General features: G+C 42.7%; 1 protein-coding gene across 3 annotated transcripts in view; it reads right to left on the bottom strand.

Moving 5' to 3' along the window:
* Nucleotides 1-1,051: 1,051 nt before the first annotated feature.
* The window catches only part of IL16 (interleukin 16), a 208,973-nt gene continuing 185,139 nt past the window's right edge, over nt 1,052-24,885 (bottom strand). For all 3 annotated transcript variants that reach the window (XM_077472002.1, XM_077472003.1, XM_077472004.1), the window contains 3 exons: nt 20,209-20,446; nt 13,547-13,678; nt 1,052-8,546 (listed from right to left, as the gene is read on the bottom strand). In XM_077472002.1, coding sequence (XP_077328128.1) covers nt 8,371-8,546; nt 13,547-13,678; nt 20,209-20,446 — 546 coding nt within the window. In that variant the 3' untranslated portion in view covers nt 1,052-8,370. The remainder of the gene's footprint in view (nt 8,547-13,546; nt 13,679-20,208; nt 20,447-24,885) is intronic.

The raw sequence follows: 24,885 nt of genomic DNA, 5'->3' as shown, positions 1-24,885 counted from the left end.
CTTTGACGAAATGATCGTCGGGTAGCCATTCTCACACCTATTGCGCATATGCGATCGCATTTTAAACTCTTGTTGAGGAGTTTTTTATTTTTATTTTGCTAGCATTTTGTTCGTTTTTAAACGGCACTTGTATGTTTTTCCTGTGACTTGTTGGAGTCGTTTCATGTGTGCTTGAGCATTTGGCTCTAATAAATTTTTCGTTGAAACTATATCACACGATTCGGCACACTTTTTTCATGGTGTTTTTTCATGGTGATACTTCATTTGAGAGCAGCTGTGTGAATCCGAAGATTGTGTAACATCCGAACAGATCGGGACAATCTCTGGCATCCGCATATCTGGACGTCTATGGTGGGATCTGAGATTCAATTTGCACAGTTTGACCTCCCCTAGCGGGGGGGGGGGGGGGGTCACTGGGGATCTGGTAAGCCTCCATCTATAAGCGGTGTTTTAGAGGTGATGGGTACACGTGGTCAAATATAATTTGATTGAACGATCAAGTCTCAGATAATACTACACATACACTGGAAAATTTATATATATTTTTTGCAATTATATTTTTTTGGAATATATACATTTTTTGCAATATATATGGACACTTGAATATATAATTTTTTATGTTTGGTTTATCTTTAATTGTATTTGTGCAGTTACTTTCACAGGTTTTTTGGCACTTTTTTTGCACTTTTTTTGCTCAATGGTCACAGTAATATTTATAGATTAAGCGTTGCACTTTTTTCTTTCATTCTTTCTACAAAAGTGTTGCTCAGTTATAATAAAAAATACTTTTTAATTTTGGCCTAAAATATCTGTCATCATTTGCTATACGCAAAACAGTCCCGATTGAAATAAATGCTTATTTGTATTTCATACTGAGTTTCCATGTTATCAGTCCAAGACCTAATACAGCTGCGAGAAATATAAGAGGAGTGAGAACACTATGAATAATACAGTAATGATAATTCGATGGCTTCCTCAGTCGCAGTGGACGTGAAAAGAGTTATGTTAGCTAAAAAAAGCAAACCTCCTATAATTTACCAAACGACAAGAGTTTGTTAGAATTTTTTTATTTGCATCTGCAAAACAAAAATACAGAATGTATTTACATATTCCTCAACGTTTTTGCACAGGAACAATGCCATATTTACAGAAACATTCTATTGCATAAATTTATGTCTGCTGTTATATAAACCTTTGCAGAGGTTATTAATTTGGCATTTTTATTTGCATTATTAATGCTATTTGACCTTGTACATTCCTTTGCTCATGTATCAAAATAAATGAGCCAATCTAGAAAATGGTCCAGCTAATTGCATTGTAAGCTTTAAGCTTCAATAGGAAAATCTCTACTCTATGTAAAGTATACATAATTACATAAAAAGACACACTGTATTGCCTGAAAAGTGGCCTATGGATTGCCATACACAAGCTGATCTCTCAATGAGAAAGCCAGAGTGACAAGTCACTTCATAATTGTTTTGAATCAGTGCAAAACCTGGATCCAATGTAATTCGTCTCTGCTTGTAAGTTAAATGCACATGGTGGGACGAGAATTTATGTGAAAACAAATTGTGTCTAGCCACTCTAAAGTACACTTGTTATGTTACAGTAGAGCTGCACGATTAATCGTCAAGAATCGTTATCGCAATTTTTTTTTCCCGTTGCGATCTTGACAAAAGTGTTTCCTGATTCTTTCAATGCAGAGAATTCTCTCTGCTCTGCTGAAGCCACAGCCATCAAAAGAAAGGGAGAAAAAAAACGGGCAGTCTGCCAAGAATCACAACATTCTTTAGCAGTGGAACTTGAGTATAAACATTGTAACAATTTGTCAAAGGAATAGACTTGTGTGTAAATGAAGGAAGTTTAACCACTTAAACACTTTTTCTGACATTTGTTGGTTTCAAGTTAAAATCATTTTTATTTATTCTTTATTTTTTGCTAGAACATCACTTAGAACCCCCAAACATTATATATATATATATATATATATATATATATATATATATATATATATATATATATATATATATATATATATATATATGTATATATATATATATATATATATATATATATATGTATATATATATATATATATATATATATATATATAATCACACTGTATTTGCGCTGCGGTCTTTCAAATGCAATTTCTTTGGAAAAAAACGACTTTAATGAATTAAAAAAAGAAAAAAAAGCTAACCAGTAAAGTTAGCCCGATTTGTTTTGTATAATGTGAAAGATTTTACGTCGCGAGAATCGTGATCTTTTTATTCTAAGCAAAAAAAACGTGATTCTCATTTTGGCCAGAATCGTGCAGCTCTATGTTACAGCTCCGATTTTGAATCTGCATTTAACATGTGCTTAAAGTTTTCATCTTCTAAATGAATACGTGTGAATACTTCAAAAAGTGTAATCATGTCATACTGGCACACAATACGCTCACCCTGCTTCTAAACCTGCTTGGACGAAAATGCCCCAATACTACCATAGAACATTAAAGAGGGATTTCACTGTAAAAAAATTATTAAAAACCAGCAGCTACAAATACTGTAGCTGCTGACTTTTAATAAATGGACACTCACCTGTCCCAGGATCCAGCGATGTCGGCAGCCGAGGCCGATCGATCGCTCGGCTCTTGGCTGCTGCCGCCGCCATTCTAGGTGAGGGAATCGGGAAGTGGAGCGCTGCGGCTTCACTTCCCGGTTCCCTACTGCGAATAGGAATGGTCCTCGCTGTCTCTGGGACCCGTATGTGTCCCAGCAGACAGCGCGCTGGGGCAGGAAGAGGCATAGACTTCCGTGGGAGTCTATGCCTGAAAGTGGGTGCAAATACCTGTCTTAGACAGGTATCTGCACTCCCCTCCCCCCTGAAAGGTGCCAACTGTGACACCGGAGGGGGGGAGGGTTCCGATGAGGGTGGAATCCCGCTTTAATAACTTTAGTAGAGCTTTATGTCCAATGTCCCTTACCAGTGATACCAATAGCACCATAGCAAAAATATAATTAGTATTATCTAATCATGGTCAAATGCCATTATGTTTTAGCCTAAACCCATTCATACTCGAGCACAGAAACTCCATGCAGATAGTACTTTAAAAGCACCTATGTTGCAAGGAAGCAGTGACAATTCCTATGCCTTCATGCTCCCTTTAAAGTGGCTTTTCACCCTTTTTGCACTCTTCCCTCCTCTCCACTCCTCCTTTCCTCCTATCCCTAAAGAGTGGAAATGTGTTTGGGCCCCCCTCCCATGTAAGTCATTCGCCTAGACAAATGGAGTGTACTGTGCACCCTTTGCCTCCTGGGATGTGCACGTGACATATTTCAGGAGGTGTTGTCTCTCCATTCAGAAAAGGAGGAGAGGGCTGGTCAATCGGCACGTCATCGGTAGACCAGCCAGCTGAACCCGGAAAAGCTGATGCCTACCAATGACCTTACAGATGAACATGGTGGCTCAGGACTGAGCAGAAGCAAAATAGACGTGGATCTCAGCAGAAAAACACCACTGGATCGGCTGGGTGGGTGAGTATCTGATTTGTGGAGAAGACAACCCATGGTAAGCAGGGGAAAAAAAAAGAAAAAATTGGGGGAGGGAAGGGGGGGGGGGCAGGGAAGGGGGGGAGGTTGAGGATCCGATTTAAGTATTCTGTATATGGTGGAGTTTGTCCAGAGTTCGAGTGATTTCACTCAACCTTAGCTGTCCTTGCAACATCTGGCTCTTACAGATAAGAGGGATGAGAGGTCCTACAGGAATAGATATATCCTGTCACTATCCTATCATGTTGAAACTGGGTACTAGATATGTTGTTAGTTAGTAGTTTTAAATGTAGTTAGATATTTTTCGTTTTGAGATACGCTGTGAGTTGTATGCTGTTATGTACATGGCTATGTGCACCAATTGGCCGGGGTATGCCCCAATGGCATTAAAGGAAACAACAGATATCCACTCACATGAGGGAGGAAGTATACAGGCACATCATAAATAGAAGGTGTTTCCGTGGTGTTGGGGAAGTTGGTACAGGGCTTGGAGAGCTTGGGAGTTGCGGCCTCTCTATGGGCTACTGCACATGCTCTGAAACACGTTGCGTCATTTCCTCCCAGTGATCCTCTTCCGAGGGGCGCTACGTGTCACGCTGCACTCCAACACTTGCAGACTGCCATCAAGTCCTCCCACCCTGGCTCCATGGGTCTGACCGCTGTTACAGTCTTTGCTGACCGCAAAATATTTATCAAAACTCCCACGGCACACCTGCAAATCTCTTGTGGCACACTGGTGTTCCACGGCACACAGTTTGAGAATCACTGCTCTAGTCAATAGTAGAGAGTGATAGGTGTCCTGGGAGCCGCACATCAAGTCAAAGCCTGCTATGTGATCATGACTGGCAGTCTCAGCATGGACCCCCGCCAAGCCTTGTCCCAATGCTTTTCACCCCATCCACTGGAGCTTACTCATGGGTAAGGTCAAATGGGCAGAGTGAAACACATTGGGGGCATGTCTTGGCAGGGGTCCAGACTGAGACTGTCATTCACTATCACGCAGCAGGCTTTGACATGCTGTGCTACTTTCAGGACACCTATCAGTCTCTACCATAATCAAAGCAAACTCCCCCATCCATTCACATCTCTGTGCTTTATTTTCTTGAGAAATTATTTTGAAAAACACCAGCATTTCTAGCTTCAACCATCTTGGGTAAGGGCAGACTATTCATGCAGCATTGGCTTTCTTCCCTTAGCTCAGGCATGCAGACAGGAGGGTGTGCTTACTTGAGAAAACCCCTCCCCCTTTTCCAGGTAAAATAAAAAATGCCCATGAAGTTTCCTGGGATGTATGACATAATTTTGGCCTAGGCCAGAAACCGGGAAGCAACTGAAGGAATGTTTAAACAATTTTAATACAAGTAAATATAATATACCTTCCTATTTATTTACTAAGGCTAGCAGCATAAGGATTAAATTGATTTAGGGTGATTGAGAGTTTAGTTCGACTTTAAAAAGCAGGTTGATGCAGCTCAGAAGAAAGTTAAATGCAGATCACATGCACCTGCCAATGAACTGTAATGATCTCAGAATGCCTCAAACTGATATCAAACATAAACAGAATGCACCTTAGAGCAATCTGAGATTTGCCCATAGACATAAGCACTTAAAATGCCTTCTCTAAATAGCATTTTTAAAGCAGAGTTCCACCCTATTTTTTCACTTTGGCCCCAGGCTTTGCTTATGCCCTCAAAGTCACATCCTCCCACCTGTTGGACCCTGGGATATACGTGTCATCAATCCCAGGAGCCAACGGGCATCCTCGGCACCCAGTGCGCCTCACTTTATTTACACTGCGCAGGTGCAAAATCGGGAGGTGCATGCTGGGTACCGTATCCTGGAAGAAAGTTTGACCAGGCTTCAGATGCCCACACTGAAGACAGAAGCTTGGGGGATCGAGAGGGGGACAGTGAATAACATTATATTTACAAGGAACACAACGATTGCATGTGCAGCTTATTCCAATTTGCATGAGATAAGCTGCAACTATCAAGGGGGTGCTTTTAAAGAAAAAAAAAAAAAAAAAGACTGAAACATAGGCTGAAAACTGTTTTTTTTTTGTTGCCCTACATTCAATCCACATCTATCCTTCATTACAAAACTATAGCTTTTTCTGATTGTATTTATTACAGACACTATTGCATACCATCTATAACACATATTATACCTACTGGCTTCCAGACAGAAAAACGATATCCCTTTATGTAATTGTACACAAAGCACAATAGTATGTGCCTAACTTGGTTTGCAGCGGAACATTCAATGGCGCCAACTGCAGCCATGTAAAAATAATTCATATAAAAACATATCCATTCCAATATTTTGGCACTCTTAAACTCGAACTCCAAGGATTTAAAAAAAAAAAAATTGGATAGAGTAAGAGAGGGTTATAACCCCTGTCAGATTTTGTTTTCCATCTGTGTCCCACTGGGAAGATTTACCTTCAATTCTGTGACAGAAAATCCCTTTAAATTAAGGGAATACCTTGGGGCCCCCAGGTCACCAAAACTTGTGTCCCAATTCAAAGTTTCTTCTCTAATAATTCTGGGGGACAACCCAAAGTTTGGGATTTTCTTTTAGTTTCACTTTCAATGAAAACAGTAAACAGGACAAACAGAGAGGGTGAATCTCCCTAAGACCCCTTTCACGTTGACACAGTTTTCAGGTGTTTTAGCGCTAGAAATAGCGCCTGTAAAGCGCCTGAAATCTAACTCCCATTCATTGCAATGAGTTCTTTCACACTGGGGCGGTGCGCTTGCTGGATGTTAGAAAAAGTCCTGCAAGCAGCATCTTTGGGGCGGTTTGAGAGCACTATATACAGAGCTTCCAAAATGCCCCTGCCCATTGCCGAAGCGCCACAACATGGGAGTTTTTACCCCTTTTTGGAGTTAAAAGCACCCTGCTAGTGGCCAAAAAGTGGTGCAAACGTCAACGCATGGGCCCTGTGTGAAAGGGGTCTAACAGGTACTCAGACAGCAATAAAAACCTAGTGGGTGTTCTAATCCCCTTCCACTCTATCCAAAACTAAAAAAAAAAAGTTTGGCCTTTAGTTATACTTTAAGTTATTATTTTATACACTCAACTCTATACAATTCAATGAAATGTGACAGCTGCTAATAAATTCTGATACATTCATTCGTTCGCTGCTTTAATTTTTATTGATTTATAATTTTTTAGCTGAAATGTTGAATAAAATATAAGCAAACTTTGCTCAACCAAGTAAATGTGTCTATGATTTTAGATCCCAATAACCCTTAGTTAAGAGTACCTACAGTATCTCATGGGGAATTATCCAAACTGGATGTGATCCATATACAGTAAACAATGTTAAATTGAGTGGAGCTGGGTTGGATTAACCATTATTTTTTTTGCATTGAAAGGATCAGAGATATTAGCAACTATTAGGTTTGTTAGTTTAGTTAGTTATCTCTTATTTACTGTAATTAAGGTGAGCCCCAATCAGCATTTGGGCCACAAGCCAGTGTATGCTTCAGAGGCCTAAGGCGGCTACCAAGTGACAAAGGCATATCCCGCTAGTGAGTTTTCTGGTCAAATGGGTTACTACTAGATTGTAGCACCAATGTCCATCCACAGTGTTTTTAGGACTGGTTCATTATGAAATCTAAATGTAGGGTGTGTAAAATTAGTATTGAAGTTAGAAAAAAAGGTTTACTATTTAAAGAGTCCCAACATGTTGTCTGATCTTACCATTTTGACCATTTTAGGCCTACCACACTAAAATAAGATGACAGACATTATAATGAAAGATGATGACTATCTAAGCCAGTCTCAAACTTTTTTACCCCAGAAGAAACATTAAAATAATTCTCAGGTCTCAGGGAACCCCTGCTGAAACCAATTTGGTAGGGGTCAGTAGGAATAAGTTCCATTACAATGGTAGAGGTGGAAAAAATGCCCTTTTTGCAGTGGTGATCAGAGTGCCACCCTTACAAACAGCTAAAAAGATCATGGGTGTCAAGCAGCTGGCCCTGCAGAGTGGCATATTAGCTCCGTAACTATGCGGGCACAATTAAATGGGAGGTCAATCAGCCACAGCTCAAAGAACCTCTACTAGCCTCTATAGGGAACCTTCCATGAAACAGTGGTGTGAATGGCTGGTCTAAGCATTGCAAAGCTCTTTGTGGTAGCATGACATTTTGCACAGTGTTTGGTCACAGAACCCTATAAAGACCTTTCTATGGTACCACAGTTTCAATTTGTAATACTAGCTACAGTAGTCTGATTTTCGATTCAAAGTAAAAGTCTACTTTTAGTAGACTTATACTTGGTGGCCTCAGGTGCCCTCCCCCAGCACCCCTGACATGGTACATACTTACTTGTACTTGGATTTGTATTCTTCTGGGACAAGAGCAGTAGTAACTCTCCTTTGGAAAAAATCAAGTGTGTGGCACCTGCATGTTCATATGGAGCAGGACCACCACCATGTGAAGATCTCAGCTAATGGAGGGCAGGTAATTATGTGCCTTCTCTTTCTTGTTAAAAATTATGTGCCTTCTCAGGGGTGCTAAGGGAAAGCATCTTTGGTCACTGAATGTGAGTCTGCTAAAAGAACACCTAGGTGGATAGGAACAGGGTCAGGACTTGTGGCAGGATGATCTTGCTGTTGCGTGCATCCGAGACATATAAGAAACCAATGGCTTTTTTTCAACCCACCTGGCTCCATATACAACCAAAATATCATTATGGGTTTAACTGGCCCCAGTCATCTTTGGGTCATGTTTGTTAAAATTCTGCACTACCACAACAACAAAATGCTAAGATGCCAGTTGAATATGGTATGTTAAGCAGAAGCTCCATCATCCTCCATGGATTCCTATTGGTTGACTAAGCCAGCATTGCTGCTCCTTCTAATAACAGCCTGAACTGGCCCACTGGGTAATGTTTTAATGGCAGTCCACGCCTCAAAGCGAGTGAGACCTTGTAAAGAAATATTTCCCAACTGCAGCAATTCATCTCCAGGCTGAACAGCATCATTCTTGTCTGACACACCTACAATACAAATATCAAGTTAGTTCTGCTGTAAATGTCGAAGTTCACGTAACAGATTCAACTATGTTTATTACTGATAGCATTGGATGAGGAAAAATGCTACTCTGCAAAACTGACATACAATAATAAAACTAAACGTAAACTTTGAACTTGGCTAATAATTCTGTTTTCTAATATCATTGATCCTATTGATCGATATATGAACATATTCATGAACAAAGTATATTTGTGTTGCCAACTGATGCAAAGCAATCAATAATATTCTGATATGATCAACTCAGTTTGATCTTATTAGATTAACATTTGAAAGTTATAGCTATTTGATTGGAATTCATAGCTACTTGATTGTTTGCAGATTTGATTGTTTTGATGAAATCACACATCGATCAAAAATTTAAGTGTGTGTGGCCACTATTAAACCGCCAGATGGCATTATTGAAAACAAATTACAGCAAACTGACTTTACTTCCTGAGCACCTATACTGTTGCAATAAATACAATTCTGTAAAGGAGAGATAGACAAAGTGATGTGAAAGTTCTTCCAGAAAGTTTTAATGTATCTTTGTGGGTCGATGCTTCAGCATGTTCTATTCCTGCCTACATCCATACTTGTGCTTTAAGCAGCTCATAGATTACTCAATTTTTCTTTCCTTCCACTATAGGGCAAGGAAAGAAAATCGCTCAATTCCTCCATCAGCACATTCAGTGTTGATGGGACAATGCCAGCAGTGCTATTGTATTCTGCCGGTGGGGACCTTCCTGGCTGGCAGAATACAATGATTAATGCTAGCAGTCATGTGATTTCTTTGGTGCCCAAGTCATTGCCTGAGTAACTTGGAAACTTCTCTTTGGGTGCCCATCGGCAAGGTCTCCAAAGGCTGCAAAAGACTGCAATGGCTTGATTAGGTCATTACAAGAGAAACAATTGGGCATGAGGCTTGGAGTGCAGTGCTTGATCACTAGTTTCCACTTTTGGAGAAGGCATTATGGTGTGATACTAGTGATCCAGCACTGCACTCCAAGCCTCATGCCCAATTTTTTCTCCATTCATACGACGTCAGAGCTTAATTCTGGGCGAAATAACCATACAATGGGTACGCCTGGGAAACTTGGATGTAAGCACTGCAGGTTTCGTCTCCAGCTCGGTGGTTGTTTTTCTGCCCCCCCCCCCCTATCTTCCTGACCATTTACTAACTGAAGCCTGGTGCTGTGTGATTTATATATAAGGCTTACTCCTAAAGGAGCCACTGGAATTTTGCCCAGGTTCTTTCCCAGTGGATTGTCCCACAGTCAGGTACAAGATCTCAGCCACATTTTCCTCAAGAACCAGTTTAGTTATTTTGTTTTGAGGACAATAAACTCCTTTCTGAAAAGGTGAAGCAGAAGTCCTCGCATGTAGCAAACTGTGGACTTGGCTTTGTAGTGGAACCAGTTAAATGTACAGCTGAAGCAAAAGTCCTTGCATGTAGCAAACTACGGACAGATAACTGTGGAGCAGATAATAGCCTTTAAAGCACTAAGAACATAGTCCCTTTACACAGAGCTTGGTAGGTTAAGCTATTCAGCAAACCAGCAATGTCCCTTTTGAACAGACACACACAGCTGACTCTCTAAAATCTCTCAGCAGTCTCTATTCACAAATTGTCCAATGAAAGCTTGCTCCCTCTTTCCAACATCCATGCAAAACCTTTTTCCCTTTATACCAGACTAGTTTTTTTTTAGCAGACAGCCCCTTAGTCAGCTCTCTGTATCTTTAGCATCCAGTCCCTCAGGTCACCCAGCTGAGGCCTCACAAACTGCCCTCCAAGCTGGACTGATCCTCTGCTGAAAAAGACCCAGAAACTCGGCTTCTCAGAATCTTTATGCAGTTTGCCAGCAGCTTTCAGGGCCCTGCTCCCTGGGATTGGCCAGGGCTGCATACATATTCATGCTGCCATCTGCATGTCTCCACCACTTTGTTCCAGAGAATTCTACAACTCTCTGGAAGGCAGAGGGATCAAACATACCAGCAGCATTGTGAGCACCGAACCAACCCAATCAACCAGCTGCACTGGTTACAGTGAGCCTAGCTAGATTTACCTAACACAGTAATTACAGCCACACTGGTTACAGTGAGGCATGCTAAATTATCCTAAGAAAAACACACCCAGCTCCACTGAACACGGTGAGCCAGCACTAAATCTAACTAATCCTAGCATCTATCTAGGAGGGTGCAACATGTATATGGCCTGGAGGAGAGGGGAAGTGGTGACATGACTACAGCACTGGGGACTATCAAACCTGCAGCACTTAATTCTGAGTGACCTGGAAGTACAGCCGAAATGCATCATCTAGCAATGTTTTACTGCTTTAACCTTGGTAAAGTTTTTGTGCTCAAAGCTATATATAAAGTGAGCAAAAATAGATTTTACATTTTTCATTTAAAAACGCAATGGTGAGTGGTGGTGGGTAAAGGGATTAGGTTCAGCTGGTGCTGGAATTATTTAAGTTATCATTCCATGTTTAGAATTTCTGTGATAAAAATTGTTTCCCGTAAACATGGGAATAAACCAACTTTACCTTTTCTTGAAACTGAATATTGGCTATAAATCGGTTTAATTATTTATAAGAATATTGTGATGGAATGCTTGCCACCCCGCTTGGGTGCTTCCTCAAAACAGTGCCTCCAAACCTTTCCAGCAGAGAGCTAATACCAGCCTTTTTACCACAAGCATCGTACACAGACAAGATGTGGAGGTATAATCCAAAGGAATGACTGCTTATTGAACAGAAATACAGGCATTTATACACTTCAAAAGTAGGTCAGTCACCACATGAAAAATAAAACCAAATATTTACCCAAAACATCACACAATGGTTAGATAAGGAGCTAAAGTTGACACAAGGCTGATCCTATCATAAGAACCTCCAAGACTTAGCCAAATTAGCCAACAGACAGAAACAATAGGTGACTCAAATAACTATAGGAATGCACACCTAGGAGGCATACAATTGGAGAGACACACTTAATAAACATATAACACTTTAATAAACAGACTATAGCAGGCGACCTCCAGCATCAGGTTGCATGAGCTGATGATATTAACATCTGCTCTGAGTATCACAATCTAAAACAGTCATTGACAGGACAAACATCTCACAAAGGGTTTTACTCCAGAAATTACCCGTGAGCAAAATAAGATAATTTAGTAATTAGTGTACTTACCCTTTGATATCTATCTATTATCACCACCTATTTTGGCCTATGGTTTACATGGATTCTTTGTCTGGCTTGGGGATGCTCTTATCAACTGTTAACTTATTTCTTACCTCAACATATTTCATCTATGGGCACTCTATCGATAACCGACAGACTACCAATTGTAAACTCACATGAGAATTATTGTATCCTGTCTTTAGTTGGCCTCTGCTCCACCGTGCTCTGCTCCCCGTATCTGCCCCCAGGGGGTCACCCCAATGGAGGGTGTCTCATTTTCTGCCGTCTTTGTTGTCAAGGGTTGATTTCGGGTGAGTCACCGAGACCTTTTTTGTAACACTCCAGATGTTAATATTTTTTAAAAATAAATAAATAGTTTTTTGCTATTGTGATGTAATTTGAATATGTAACATATTTATATATTGTTTAAAGAAATTTTCCTTTATATACTAGATATTGTAGGTGACGCCTCCTGATGAAGTGGCAATCAGCCGCGAAACCGGTCGAGGAACACGTTCACTCTATAGGATTATGTTCCCCCCATGTGAGGTCTTCCGCAATTATTGTAAACCCTATTACTATGTATGACTTATTGTCTGTCTGATTTATATATGTTTTTGTCCTTTGCTTTTTTTACAAATTATCTAATAAATGTTAATTTAAATTTCACCACTCATGATTATTTCAGTTGGGTACCGTAATAGACCTTCTTATTTTGCTCACAGGTAATTTCTGGAGTAAAACCCTTTATGAACTTTTTGTTCTGTCTATGTTAATATGGGATGAGGGTACCCCCCCCCCCCACCTTTATGCACCAATACCTACTGAGGCAATACAACTTCTAAAACAGTCATTGCTGGTTTCGGATATAGAAGCCCTAAATATGGATCTTTGTCCTCCAATTCCCAGAGCCTGTGTGTTTTGGGGAGACATGGACTTGTATCAGAAACAAGACCACTCCAAGGGTCCCCCAGGCACCCACCTCCCAATAAGTAGTGTGTTCCCTTAAAAGCCAGGGCCCATAGTCAGTAAGCAAGAGAGTAGCCTGCAGTCCCCTCCAAAAGTCCTCTGTCCTGGGTGGATCTGTCATAAACATAAACAGACTTACTATCTAAACTTCAATCAAAACTTCAAATTCAACTACAAATTTTCCCTTTTAATTTTTCTCACATAGATACTTTTGTTGTTGAGTTGTGAGTCCTGCCTGTCTCTTGGCCATCTCTTTCCACAACTTCTTGGATTCCTTGCATGCATGCTTTACAGCTTCTCCTCTGCTGTTTACTTTCAATTTCTAAGGACTACATATCCCATGGTACCTCGCTGCCTGCAAGCAGTGATTCCTGTACTGACACCACCTCCTGAAACTCCTCCACTCAGCTCCTCTTTAGTTCAGAAGGCAGACTGTGTGGAATGTGTGACACAGCAGTGCATAATCACAGGGCATAGCAATGACGTGATTTCACTTGATTAGTATGTACATTTAAGGTGTTTTAATAAATAGTATCATTACTGTAAGTATTAAACGGTTATACTCTCTCCTCCTCTAGTAATATGTTGGCTGCCAATCACAAAGCAACACCAGCACATGTGCTGTGATTGCAGTGTGCTATGGGAAAGAAATAAAGAACAGGATAGGGAGAAGGGGTGCCTTCATAGAGGACAGCATATTGGCTAGTTCCTCAGAGGAGGAAGTAAAATCATTAAATGGTACAAAATTGAAAGTAAAAAACAAAAGAAAACTCATATTCTGGAAATAATCCTTAATAGTTAATACAAAGCTTAAAAAATGTTAATGCATATTCACCTTTAAATATTCTGTTGATGACAACTGGCTTGTCTCCATGTATGGAACCTTTTCCTCCATCTAAGCTGAATCCTAAACCAGCCAAAGACTTCTCCAGAGTTACAGACATTATAAAGCCCCCCACGTCCATATCTGCCAGGAAGTTAAAACACTCGTTTTACATTAAGCAAATAAAATGCAGATAAACATGTATAATTTTTAATAAATGATTGCAGAGCTAGTAAACATAACTAACAAGGCAAGTGAGGTTTGATGGACAGAGATGGGCGTTGGATAAACTACACTCACTGTAATGTTGCTAATCCTGTACTCCACATTAACTTCTTCAGATCCGCGCTATAGCCGAATGATGGCTACAGCAGGGACCTGCTTTGCCGGGAGTACGTCTATTGACATCCTCCCATGCCCGAGCAGCCTGTGCGGCGCACGCGGCACGCTCTGTGATCAGCGAGTCTGAGACTCACTGGATCACAGATCGTAGTAAGGGTTCGATCCCGGCCCCATACCACATGATCAGCTATCAGCCAATGATCACGCTGACAGAGTGAGGAGAAAAAAAAATATGTGAGAGGGACATCAGTCCCGAGCACGGAGAGCTGCTGCCAGCTCCTCAGTGCCCACCTATGCCATCTGCCAGTGCCACCTAGCAGTAAACAGTGCCACCTACCAGTGCCCACCTGTGCCACCCATCAGTGCCCACAGTGCCACCCCTCAGTGCCCACAGTGCCAACCATCAGTGCCCACAATCAGTGCCACCTATCAGTTTCACCTACCAGTGCACATCAGTGGCATCTATCAGTGGTACCTATCAAGGCCCATAAGTGCCATCTTATCAGTGGTCATCAGTGCCGCCTTATCTGTGCCCATCAGTACCGCCTTATCTGTGCCCATCAGTACCGCCTTATCTGTCCCCATCGGTGCTGCCTTATCTGTGCCTATCAGTGCCACCTTAACTGTGCCCATCAGTGAAGGCTATCATTGCCCACCAGTGCCGCCTCATCAGCGCATATCAATGAAGGAGAAAAATTACACGTTTGCAAAATTTTATAACAAACTACGAGGCTGGGTTCACACCATAGCGATGCGGGAACGCCGCGAATCCGCGGAGTTTTCCCGCATCGCATGCCTCCCACCGGCAGTTCACACTGCCCTATGCGGACTGCTGGGAGTGTCAATGAAATGTTAATGACACCCCCAGATCCGTCCGCATATCGCAGTGCGATCTGCACACTCGCACAGGAATCAGATCGCATGGTGTGAACACCCATGCGATCCGATTCTGCTGCGGACCAAAAAAAGGGTCCCGTGCGAGTTTGCGGCGGGAGCGATGCGAATTCAGCCATACTATCTGTATGGCTGAACTCGCATCGCTACGGAGATCGGATGTGATTTGCACTGCAGTGCGGTGCGAATCACATCCGGATCTCCCACCCGCAGCAGTGTGAACCCGGCCTGAAACATGATTTTATTTTTCTTTCAAAATTTCCCATCTTTTTTTTTTTTAGCAAAAAATAAAAATACCAGCTGTGATTAAATACCACCAAAAGAAATCTCTATTTATGTGAAAAAAAAAAGATAAATATGTAATTTGGATACAGTGTAGAATGACTGCGCAATTGTTATTCAAAGTGCGTCAGCGCTGAAAGCTGAAAATTGGTCTGGGCAGGAGGGGGGTTTAAGTGCCCAGTAAGCAAGTGGTTAAAGTGGTTGTTAACCCACTGTAATGCCTTTATATTATCCTCCTTCTCTCCTAAGGATATGTGCTCCTGTGTTTTATACAAAAATGACAATTATACCTAATTTCAGAGCGCCAATCAGCACGCATGTGACCCGCCGGCTCTCTCCTCTCCCCTGCTGACATCAGTCTGGAGGGGAGGAGGAGAGAGCCGGCAGGTCACGTGAGTGCTCAATACTTTGTTGAACCACCTTTTGCTGTAATTACAGCTGCAAGACTTTTTGGGGATGTCTCTACCAGCTTCTGCACAAGAGAATGACATTTTTGACCATTCTTCTTTGCAAAATAGCTCAAGCACAGATTCTCAATTGGATTTAGGTCTGGACTTTGACTGAGCCATTCTAACACATGAATATGCTTTGATCTAAACCATTCCATTGGAGCTCTGGCTGTATGTTTAGGTTTGTTGTCCTGCTGAAGGTGAACCTCCGCTCCAGTCTCAAGTCTTTTGCAGATCGGATCGGACTTTCTGAGAACAAAACCGTGGAATTTTGTTTGAAGGGTGTTGGCTCCAACTTGTCTTGCATACACACAGTCACACAAATGTTGCCCAACAATTAAGAACATAGTGACCTACAAGACCTACGGCGAGCCGATAAAAAGGAAGTTCAATAGTCATGTGATATCTCCATTACGAATGCTAGTTTTACAAGACCAAGCGCTTCTGTCTCGTCTTCGATTCCGAGCATGTGTGTTTGTACTTTGGACTTTTGTCCGACGGACTTGTGTACACACGATCGGAAAGTCTGAAAACACATGTTTGTTGGCGGAAAATTTGAGAACATGCTAGCCAACATTTGTTGGCAGAAAGTCAGACAACAATTGTCCGATGGAGCATACACACATACATTACCGCCAACAAGTTCACATCCAACATTTGGACTCATCTGACCAGAGCACCTTCTTCCACATGTTTTCTGTGTCCCCCACATGTCTTCTCGCAAACTGTAAATGGGACTTCTTATGGTTTTCTTCTTGCCACTCTTCCATGAAGGCCAGATTTGTGGCGTGCACGACTAATAGTTGTCCTGTGGACAGATTCTCCCATTTGAGCTGTGGATCTCTGCAACTCCTCCAGAGTTACCATCGGCCGCTTGGCTGCTTCCCTGATTAAGGCTCTCCTTGCCCAGCCTGTCAGTTTAGGCAGATGGCCATGTCTTGATAGGTTTGCAGTTGTGCCATACTCTTTTCAGATGTTGGATTGAACAATGCTCCTTGTGATGTTCAAAGCTTGGGATATTTTTCTATAACCTAACCCTGCTTTAAACTTTACAACTTTACACCTGACCGGTCTGGTGTGTTCTTTGGCCTCTGTAATGCTGTTTGTTCACTAAGGTTCTCTAACAACCCTCCGGGGGGCTTCACAGAACAGCTGTATTTATACAGAAATTAAATTACACACAGGTGGACTCTATTTACTAATTATTTTGAAGGCAATTGGTTCTACTCGATTTTAGTTAGGGGCATCAGAGTAGAGGGGGCTGAATACAAATGCACACCATACTTTTCAGATATTTATTTGTAAAAAAAAATTGAAAACCATTTATCATTTCCCTTCCACTTCACAATTATGTGCCACTTTGTTGTGGTATATCTAATAAAATCCCAATCATATACATTTGTTATTGGTTGTAACATGACAAAATATGTCAAGGGGTGTGAATACTTTTTCAAGGCACTGTATTACGGTCACCAGGACAGTAAAAACCCCATGGGAGTTCTTCCTTCCCCACTTTATCCAAAACTTTTAAAAAGTTTTTTTTTTCTGGGCATACACTTTTATGTGTATTTTTAGGCAAAACTTTTTTTTTAATTTACAGAGAGTTGGGAAAGGTTAGACTCAAATGTCAAATTTTTCTTGTGGCCTGCGTCCCCACTGGGGAGACTCAACCCTCTGTTTGTCCTGGTGACCATTGCCACTGAGAAAGAAAATGAGGGTAAATCCAAAATGTTAAAATTGTCACTAGAACAATATTATAGAGGGAGTCTTCCGATGGGAACATCATTTCTAAGAGGATAACTACCATTCCTTTAACTTCCTGTTACATCTTTATGATTGGTGGTAAAGGGACATTTCCCCAATGGTACACAGACAGCAAAAAAAAAAAGAAAAAAATTACAGGGGTTTTAACCCTTCCCTACTCTATTCAAGACTAAAACAAACATTTACACAAACATGTACACTTTCATTTCTCATACAGGAAATGCATGTAAATTTCATCTCCAGTAAAAAATTCAGATTAAGCATCAATCAATGATTGCGCCCACTCGTTTCCTGTACCTCTTGTATGACTGCAGCTCTACTACTTTAGGCCCCCTTTGTTCTCCAAACAAAACCAGCTACAGAGTTAGAATATTTTTTTTTTTGGATCTTCTGATATTTCTACTGTGGTTTGTTTAGTAAAATGAGACTAGGACTGGAACTTAATGTGGAGGAGTGGGAAACTATCTTGACTAATGTAAGTCTTCCATTTGCACCTTTAACAAAGAGAATCAGTACAAAATGTTGTGCCACTGGTACCACACCTCTGAAGTGTTACATTTGTTTATCCCTTCCACCTGTTGGAGAGGGGTGTTTTTTCACATATTCTGGCCATGTCCTAATAGTCAGTCCTTCGGGCATGAAGTCCAGGATGTACTAAACCATCTCACAACATACTGTATGCTCTTCCGCTCACTCCTCGGACAGGTTTATTGGATTTATAATTTTCCATGAAAAATATCATTGTTAGACTCTATACCCATTTTCCAGAAGGTGTGGGAACCATTTGTGACTTCAAATTTCCAATGGACGTTGTTGGGTGGCTACCCTTGGAAGGAGAATTCCCTCGCCATTCCTTCCATTTCTTCCCTTCCTCTTTTTCTTCTTTAAGACCTCTTCCTCTCTTAGGCCAGGTTCACACTGGTATGACACGTCAGTTGTACTACTTAGGATCCGACTTTGCTCTGCGAATTGAAGTCCAACATGCATCCAACTTCAATGAACAGGGATCCGACTTTGATCCCCGACAATACCAGGCGCTGTGTCTGGTATGAATCTTTAGGGGGAACTCAACGCAAAATGGTAAAAAAAAAAAAAAAAACGGCATGGATTCTCCCTCCAAGAGCATACCAAGTCCTTCGGTCTGGTATGGATTTTAAGGGGAACCCCCATGCCGAAAAAACTGTGTGGGGTCCCCCCCAAAATCCATACCAGACCCTTATCCGAGCACACAGCCTGGTAGGTCAGGAAAGAGGGTGGGGATGAGCGAGTGTCCCCCCTCCTGAACCATACCAGGCTGCATGCCCTCAACATGGGAGGGCGGGTGCTTTGGGGCAGGGGGGCTCTGCCAAGCACCTTGTTCCCATGATGAGGACAAGGGCCTCTTCCCAACAACCCTGGCCATTGGTTGTCGGGGTCTGCGGGCGGGGGGCTTATCGGAATTTGGAAGCCCCTTTTAACAAGGGGGCCCCCAGATCCAAAATAAAACACATTACACGTTTTTAAAGTAATTTATTAGGCAGCTCAGTCATCTCTTCCAATCTCTTCTACCCTCTCTGGCGCTTCTGTGTCCTCTGTTGACGTCTTCTGCCTCTGTTGGTTCTTCACCCCCTCCTGTTCTTCTCTGATCTCTCTCCAGTTCTTCTCCCTCTGTACACTGTCTTCTGGAGAAGACTTTGCCTCCTCTACTTCTCATTGGTGGATCCGCTGCGGTGCAGCATTTGAATGCCACAAGCCACATTTTAATTTCTGACTTCCCACCAATTGTGCCTCATGTGTCTCTGCCTGTCTCTACCTATTATGGATTTCCTTGTTGCTGACCTTGGCCTTGAACTTGGCAGTGCCTTTTGGCTTGCCAGTGCCACAATCCTTGACCTCTGATTGCTTACTGGATTTTTTTGTGCCTGCTGCCTGACATGAATTTGGAACCATTCTATGTAACCAGCTGCAGCCTTCCCAGATCACCACCAACCTCTGGATTTTGGCATGGATGCTGCTCACACAACCACAACCCTCACCTGACTTACCCAGACTACAGCTACCCTTTTCTGTCCTCTTTGAACAATCCTGGTGCCATCTGGCCAGGCACTGTAGAGTTGTGTACTGAAACCTGGGGCCAACCAAGTACCAGAAGGCCTGCTTGAGTAAAGGGGGCTGCTGAGGGTAGAAGAAACATTCACCAGCTATAGTTCTAGACCTAGGCATCAAGCTGAGCATAAGCTGCTGGATAAAAGTGCTATTCAGGGCTGTCTTTAATATTGATTGGACCCTGGGCAAACATTTTCTTGGGCCCCCCATGCAATTTCACTCTCCACCTGCTCTGAGACATACCTGTACAATATATAGCACCTAGACTTAAAATCAGTTTACTGTATCAGATCAGGCAGCAATTGTGATTGGTTTCCAGCAGTTACAGCATATAATTACTGCTTACTGACAGGTTGCTAGAGGTTACAGCATACATTACGGCTCACTGATTAGTTGCTAGAGGTTCCAGCACATCATCTCCTCACTGCAGGGGAGCATGATATATATATCAATGCCGCCTGCCACAGCTATTTACTTAGTATTGCCACTGCTATTTACATATGAATGCCGGTTATGTACATGTAAACACAGGGTCTGCAGGTGAGTCATCTGTACCCAACAATAGGGCAGAGCTGGGCAGCATTAGTACCAGCGCTTCCCACTGAGGACACAGCACAGGACTAAAACTTCAAGGGACAAGGGGATTTAAACCTGGATAGTTGGCAAGTATCAGGCAGCTGTTTTGGGTCCCACAACAATGACAGGGCCCATGGCAGCTGCCCCTTTTGCCCTGCCTTAAAGGCGGCCTCGGTGCTATTATTTTTTAGGACACAGTATAAGACATGGGTACTAAGAAATAGTTTACAGGTCGTAATATATTTCTGTATAATTGGGCTATTATCATAACATATCACTTACTTCCAGTTGTATGTTCATCAGTCCCAGTAAAGTCTGATGAGCTGGAGCTTTGTTCACCATCCTTTTCTTTCTTTATCACTATAACAGCTTGTCTAGGTAGACGTGCCTCACGTAAAATCCCCAGTGCTTCATTGTGAGTGACACCTTTCAGCGACTTTCCATTGATTGACAAAACTTTGTCTCCTTTTTGAATGGTTCCTTCTTGAGAGGTAAGACCACTGGGGAACACTCTGTGGACCTGCAGAATTAAAAGCAAGCATTTATTAGGACAACTTCACACAAATCAATAATGCACATAATTTGTGGGATAGAAATAAACACAAATGCACCAACAGGGTGCAGGAAGATGTACTATTTGTAAATGATGTCTGTTTATAAAAATGTTGCTGTTCAAATGCAGCAAGCATTTCGCAATGCAGATACAAATAATTGCTGCTATGGGGGTTGATTTACTAAAACTGGTGAGTGCAAAATCTGGTGCAGCTCTGCACTGAAACCAATCAGCTTCCTTGTTTCATTGCCAACGCTTAATTGAACAAGCTGTAGTTGGAAGCGGATAGGGTACCATGCACAGCTGCACCAGTTTTAGTTTTACCCCACTGAGCAAAATTATAAACGCAACAATTTTGTGTTTGCCCCTACTTATCATGAGCTGAGCTTAAAGCAGAGGTCCACACAAAAATGGAACTTCCGCTGTCCAGATTCCTCCCCCCCTCCGGTTTCACATTTTGCAGCTTTCGAGGGAGGGGGGAGCAGATACCTGTCTAAGACAGGTATTTGCACCCTTTTCCGGTCATGGACCCCCCGCATTATCTGCAGGAGTCTACGCCAAGTCCCGTGCTCCCCTCCCTCCCGATGTATTTTGGGAGACACACGGGTCCCAGGAGACGGCAGGGACCAGTGGTATTGCACAGCACCAGGCACAGTAAGGAACCAGGAAGTGAAGCTGCAAGGTTCCCTTACCGAAGATGGCGGTGACAGCATCCGAGAGCCGAGGCAGAGATCAGCTTCGGGTGCCAACATCGCGGGCTCGCTGGACAGGTAAGTGTCCTTATTTTAAAAGTCAGCAGCTGCGGTATTTGTAGCTGGTGACTAAAAAGTTAAAATTTGGCAGAACGCTTTAAAGACCTACGACTTTTTCTATGTACACAAAAGGCCTGTTTCTTGCAAATATTGTTTACAAATCTGTCCAAATCTGTGTTAGGGTCCTTTCACACGGGGCGGATCAGTTCTGATCCGCCCCGTGGATATCCGTTTGCTCAGCGGGGATCACTCCGTCGATCCCCGCTGAGCAGGGAGATGACAGCTCCGTCTCTGCACACTGCGCAGGGACGGACCTGTCACAGCGCCGCTCTCCCCTATGGGAGATCGGATGACGACGGACCGCAGTGCCCGTCGTCACCCGATCCGATCCGCAGACGGATGGAAAAATAGCTTTTTCCTCCGTCACACTTTTTCGGATCGGAGCGGGTCGGATGTCAGCGGACATGTCACCGCTGACATCCGACGCTCCATAGAGCTCTATGGAGCACCCGTTCAGGTCCGCCTGAAAAACTGACAGGCGGGCCTGAACGGGACATCAGTGTGAAAGGGGCCTTAGTGAGCACTTCTCCTTTGCTGAGATAATCCATCCACCTCACAGGTGTGGCATATCAAGATGCTGATTAGACAGCATGGTTATTGCACAGGTGTGCCTTAGGCTGGCCACAATAAAAGGGCACTCTAAAATGTGCAGTTTTATCACACAGCACAATGCCACAGATGTCGCAATTTTGAGGGAGTGTGCAGTTGTCATACTGATTGCAGGAATGTCCACCAGAGCTGTTGCCCTTGAATTGAATGTTAATTTCTTTAGCATAAGCCCTCTTCCAAAGCGTTTCAGAGAATTTGGCAGCACATTCAACAGGCTTCACAACCGCAGGCCACGTGTGACCACACCAGCCCAGGACCTCCACATCCATCGTTTTCACCTCCAAGATCATCTGAGACCAACCACCCGGACACCTGCTGCAACAATCGGTTTGCATAACCAAAGAATTTCTGCACAAACTATCAGAAACCGCCTCAGGGAAGCTCATCTGCATGCTCATCGTCCTCATCGGGGTCTCTACTTGATTGCAGTTCGTTGTCGTAACCGACTTGAGTGGGTAAATGCTCACATTCAATGGCATCTGGCACTTTGGAGAGGTGTTCTCTTCACAGATGAATCCCGATTTTCACTGTACAGGGCAGATGGCAGACAGTGTGTATGGCGTTGTGTGGGTGAGCGGTTTGCTGATGTCAACGTTGTGGATTTAGTGGCCCACGGTGGTGGTGGGGTTATGTTATGGGTAGGCGTATACTATGGACAACAAACACACATGCATTTTATTTATGGCATTTTGAATGCACAGATACCATGACCAGACCCTGAAGGCCCATTGTTGTGCCATTCATCTACAACCATCACCTCATGTTGCAGCATGATAATGCTGCAAGTATCTGTACACAATTCCTGGAAGCTGATAACATCCCAGTTCACACTGAGGCATGGGGGCAGAGGCGTTAAAAGGCTGCTAGTTTTAGTGACACTTTACCATAGTTTTAGAGGTGCTTTTTGGTCGCTTTCAGGGTTAAAAGCTCCCCGATAGCAGCCAAAAAACGCCTCTAAAATGAATAAAGGGTTAATAGCGACACAAAGCGCCGCTGCCGTGGTGCTTCGGCGGCGCTGCCCATTGATTTTAATTCTAATGGGGAGGGGCTCTTTAGGAGCGCTTCTAAAGCGCCTCAAATATGCCGCTTGCAAGACTTTTTGTAACGTCGCACAAGTGCACCGCTCCAGTGTGAAAGCCCGAGAGTGACAGGAAAGCCTCTTTACAGGCACTATTTTTTAGCACTATAGCGCCTGTAAAGCGCCTCTGTGAAAGTCGCTTTAAACTGATACAATAAAGTAACTTGATGTTTGTAAAATATGATGACTTAGATTGATCCCTAGACACACCATAATACAAATTTCAACTGGTGCTTCTGACGTGTCTTTTACTTTCTCTCCAATGAGTACATCACCTCTTGAAGTCCCTTCTGAGGACCTAGTACCAGGACCCCTAAGGCATCGAGAGTGACTAGTGTATCATGTATGAAGACAGGGGTATTCACTACTTGTGCCCACGAAAAGGTTGTTCAACCCGGGCTGGGTTACCACAACCTCATTGCATACCTCTCAACTTTTTGAGGTGGAAACGAGGGACACCTATTAGCAAAAGCATGTAGACATAGGACACCCCCCCGCCACACCCCCTTAAAGGAGAATTATCCAAAAAAAAGATTAGTTAAACCCACAAGTGCCTTTTTTTTACCACTACTGTTTCTTTGTACTGGCTTTTGACATTTACAAATTTAGCAATTTAGAAATTATATGAAAGGTTTAGCACTGGGAAGTACTTTTTGAAATTTAAAAAGTGTATTTTATATACAACTATATAGACCAGACCAAAATGAGGGACAAATGAGGAGGAAAGAGGGACAGAGGGCTTTTGTTCAAAATCAGGGATAGTCCCTCAAAATCAGGGTCAGTTGGAAGCTATGTCATTGAATGTAATTTACCTTGTTCATTTTTCATATCTAAACCAGCATGTAAGTGGGGCTCAGGTTCACTGCCTGCAGGGGAAGAGAACTCACACAGAGACTAGTTGATACGGTAGAGTGAATTAACGTGGTAGTATTGAGAAGAACAACAAACTCTGTGGACAAGGCCACACAGAACCAAAACTCTTACAACAAGCCAGGTAAGGGATATATTACAACACCAGCCTTACAGGGAGGCCAAACTACACATGCCCACAAAACCGCTTGGATTTTGTAGGCTGGGTCATTAGAACATGGGAAAAACATTTCACTCCCAGGTACCACTAACAGGCCCTAATTTCACATTAGTGTGAGTCCTCTCTCCCAAATAGCTTACATTTACCAGTCCATGTACATTTCCACGCCCTACATCTCAACCCGCAACCTTCCCAATTAAGCCAGGTACTAGTTCCAGAGATGGGCCATTAGTAGCAAGAAGAGGTGAGTCCAATAGACTCGTAAGGTGAATTACCACAACTTCAAGGTAGACAACTTGAGGGTATACAGCTTCCCTCCAATTAGGATAGCAGTCATTGGCACTTTCCCAGATTGGGCCACCTATGTCCTGTTCCCAACACCCTGCTATCCAGTACTCCAGGACCTCTCAGGTATTCGCCAGCTGAGGAATTCCAATCACTGTAAGCACTACATCTTTGTAGAATAGGCCCCACTAAGTCCCAAATTTCAGCTCCAGGGTCCCAGTTCTTTTTTCTCAAGTCCTTGCCTGAATTTCTCCTACTCTCTAACGCAGTGTTTCGCAACTCCAGTCCTCAAGGCACCCCAACAGGTCATGTTTTCAGGATTTCCATCAGATGAAACAGCTGTGGTAAGAACTAAGGCAGTGAAACTGATCAAATGGCCTGTGCAAAACAATGGAAAGCCAGAAAACATGACCTGTTGGAGCACCTTGAGGACTGGAGTTGAAAAACACTGCTCTAACGTAACTTTCTATTTCTCTACAGGAAGGGTGCCACCTTGTGGCCAAACAGGAAATTTTACTTTTTTATACATATGACATGATAAGGCTCTCCCACCTCTCCTCTTATTTTTCCAGTGGACACCCCAAGTTGTTCT

The sequence above is a fragment of the Lithobates pipiens genome, unplaced genomic scaffold, assembly GCF_037356315.1.
Source record: "Lithobates pipiens isolate NorthernLeopardFrog02 unplaced genomic scaffold, aLitPip1_a1.2 Scaffold_8, whole genome shotgun sequence".
In the NCBI taxonomy this organism is placed as follows: Eukaryota; Metazoa; Chordata; class Amphibia; order Anura; family Ranidae; genus Lithobates; species Lithobates pipiens.
Note: the sequence above shows the minus strand (reverse complement) of the source record. Positions and strands in the feature narration are given on the sequence as shown.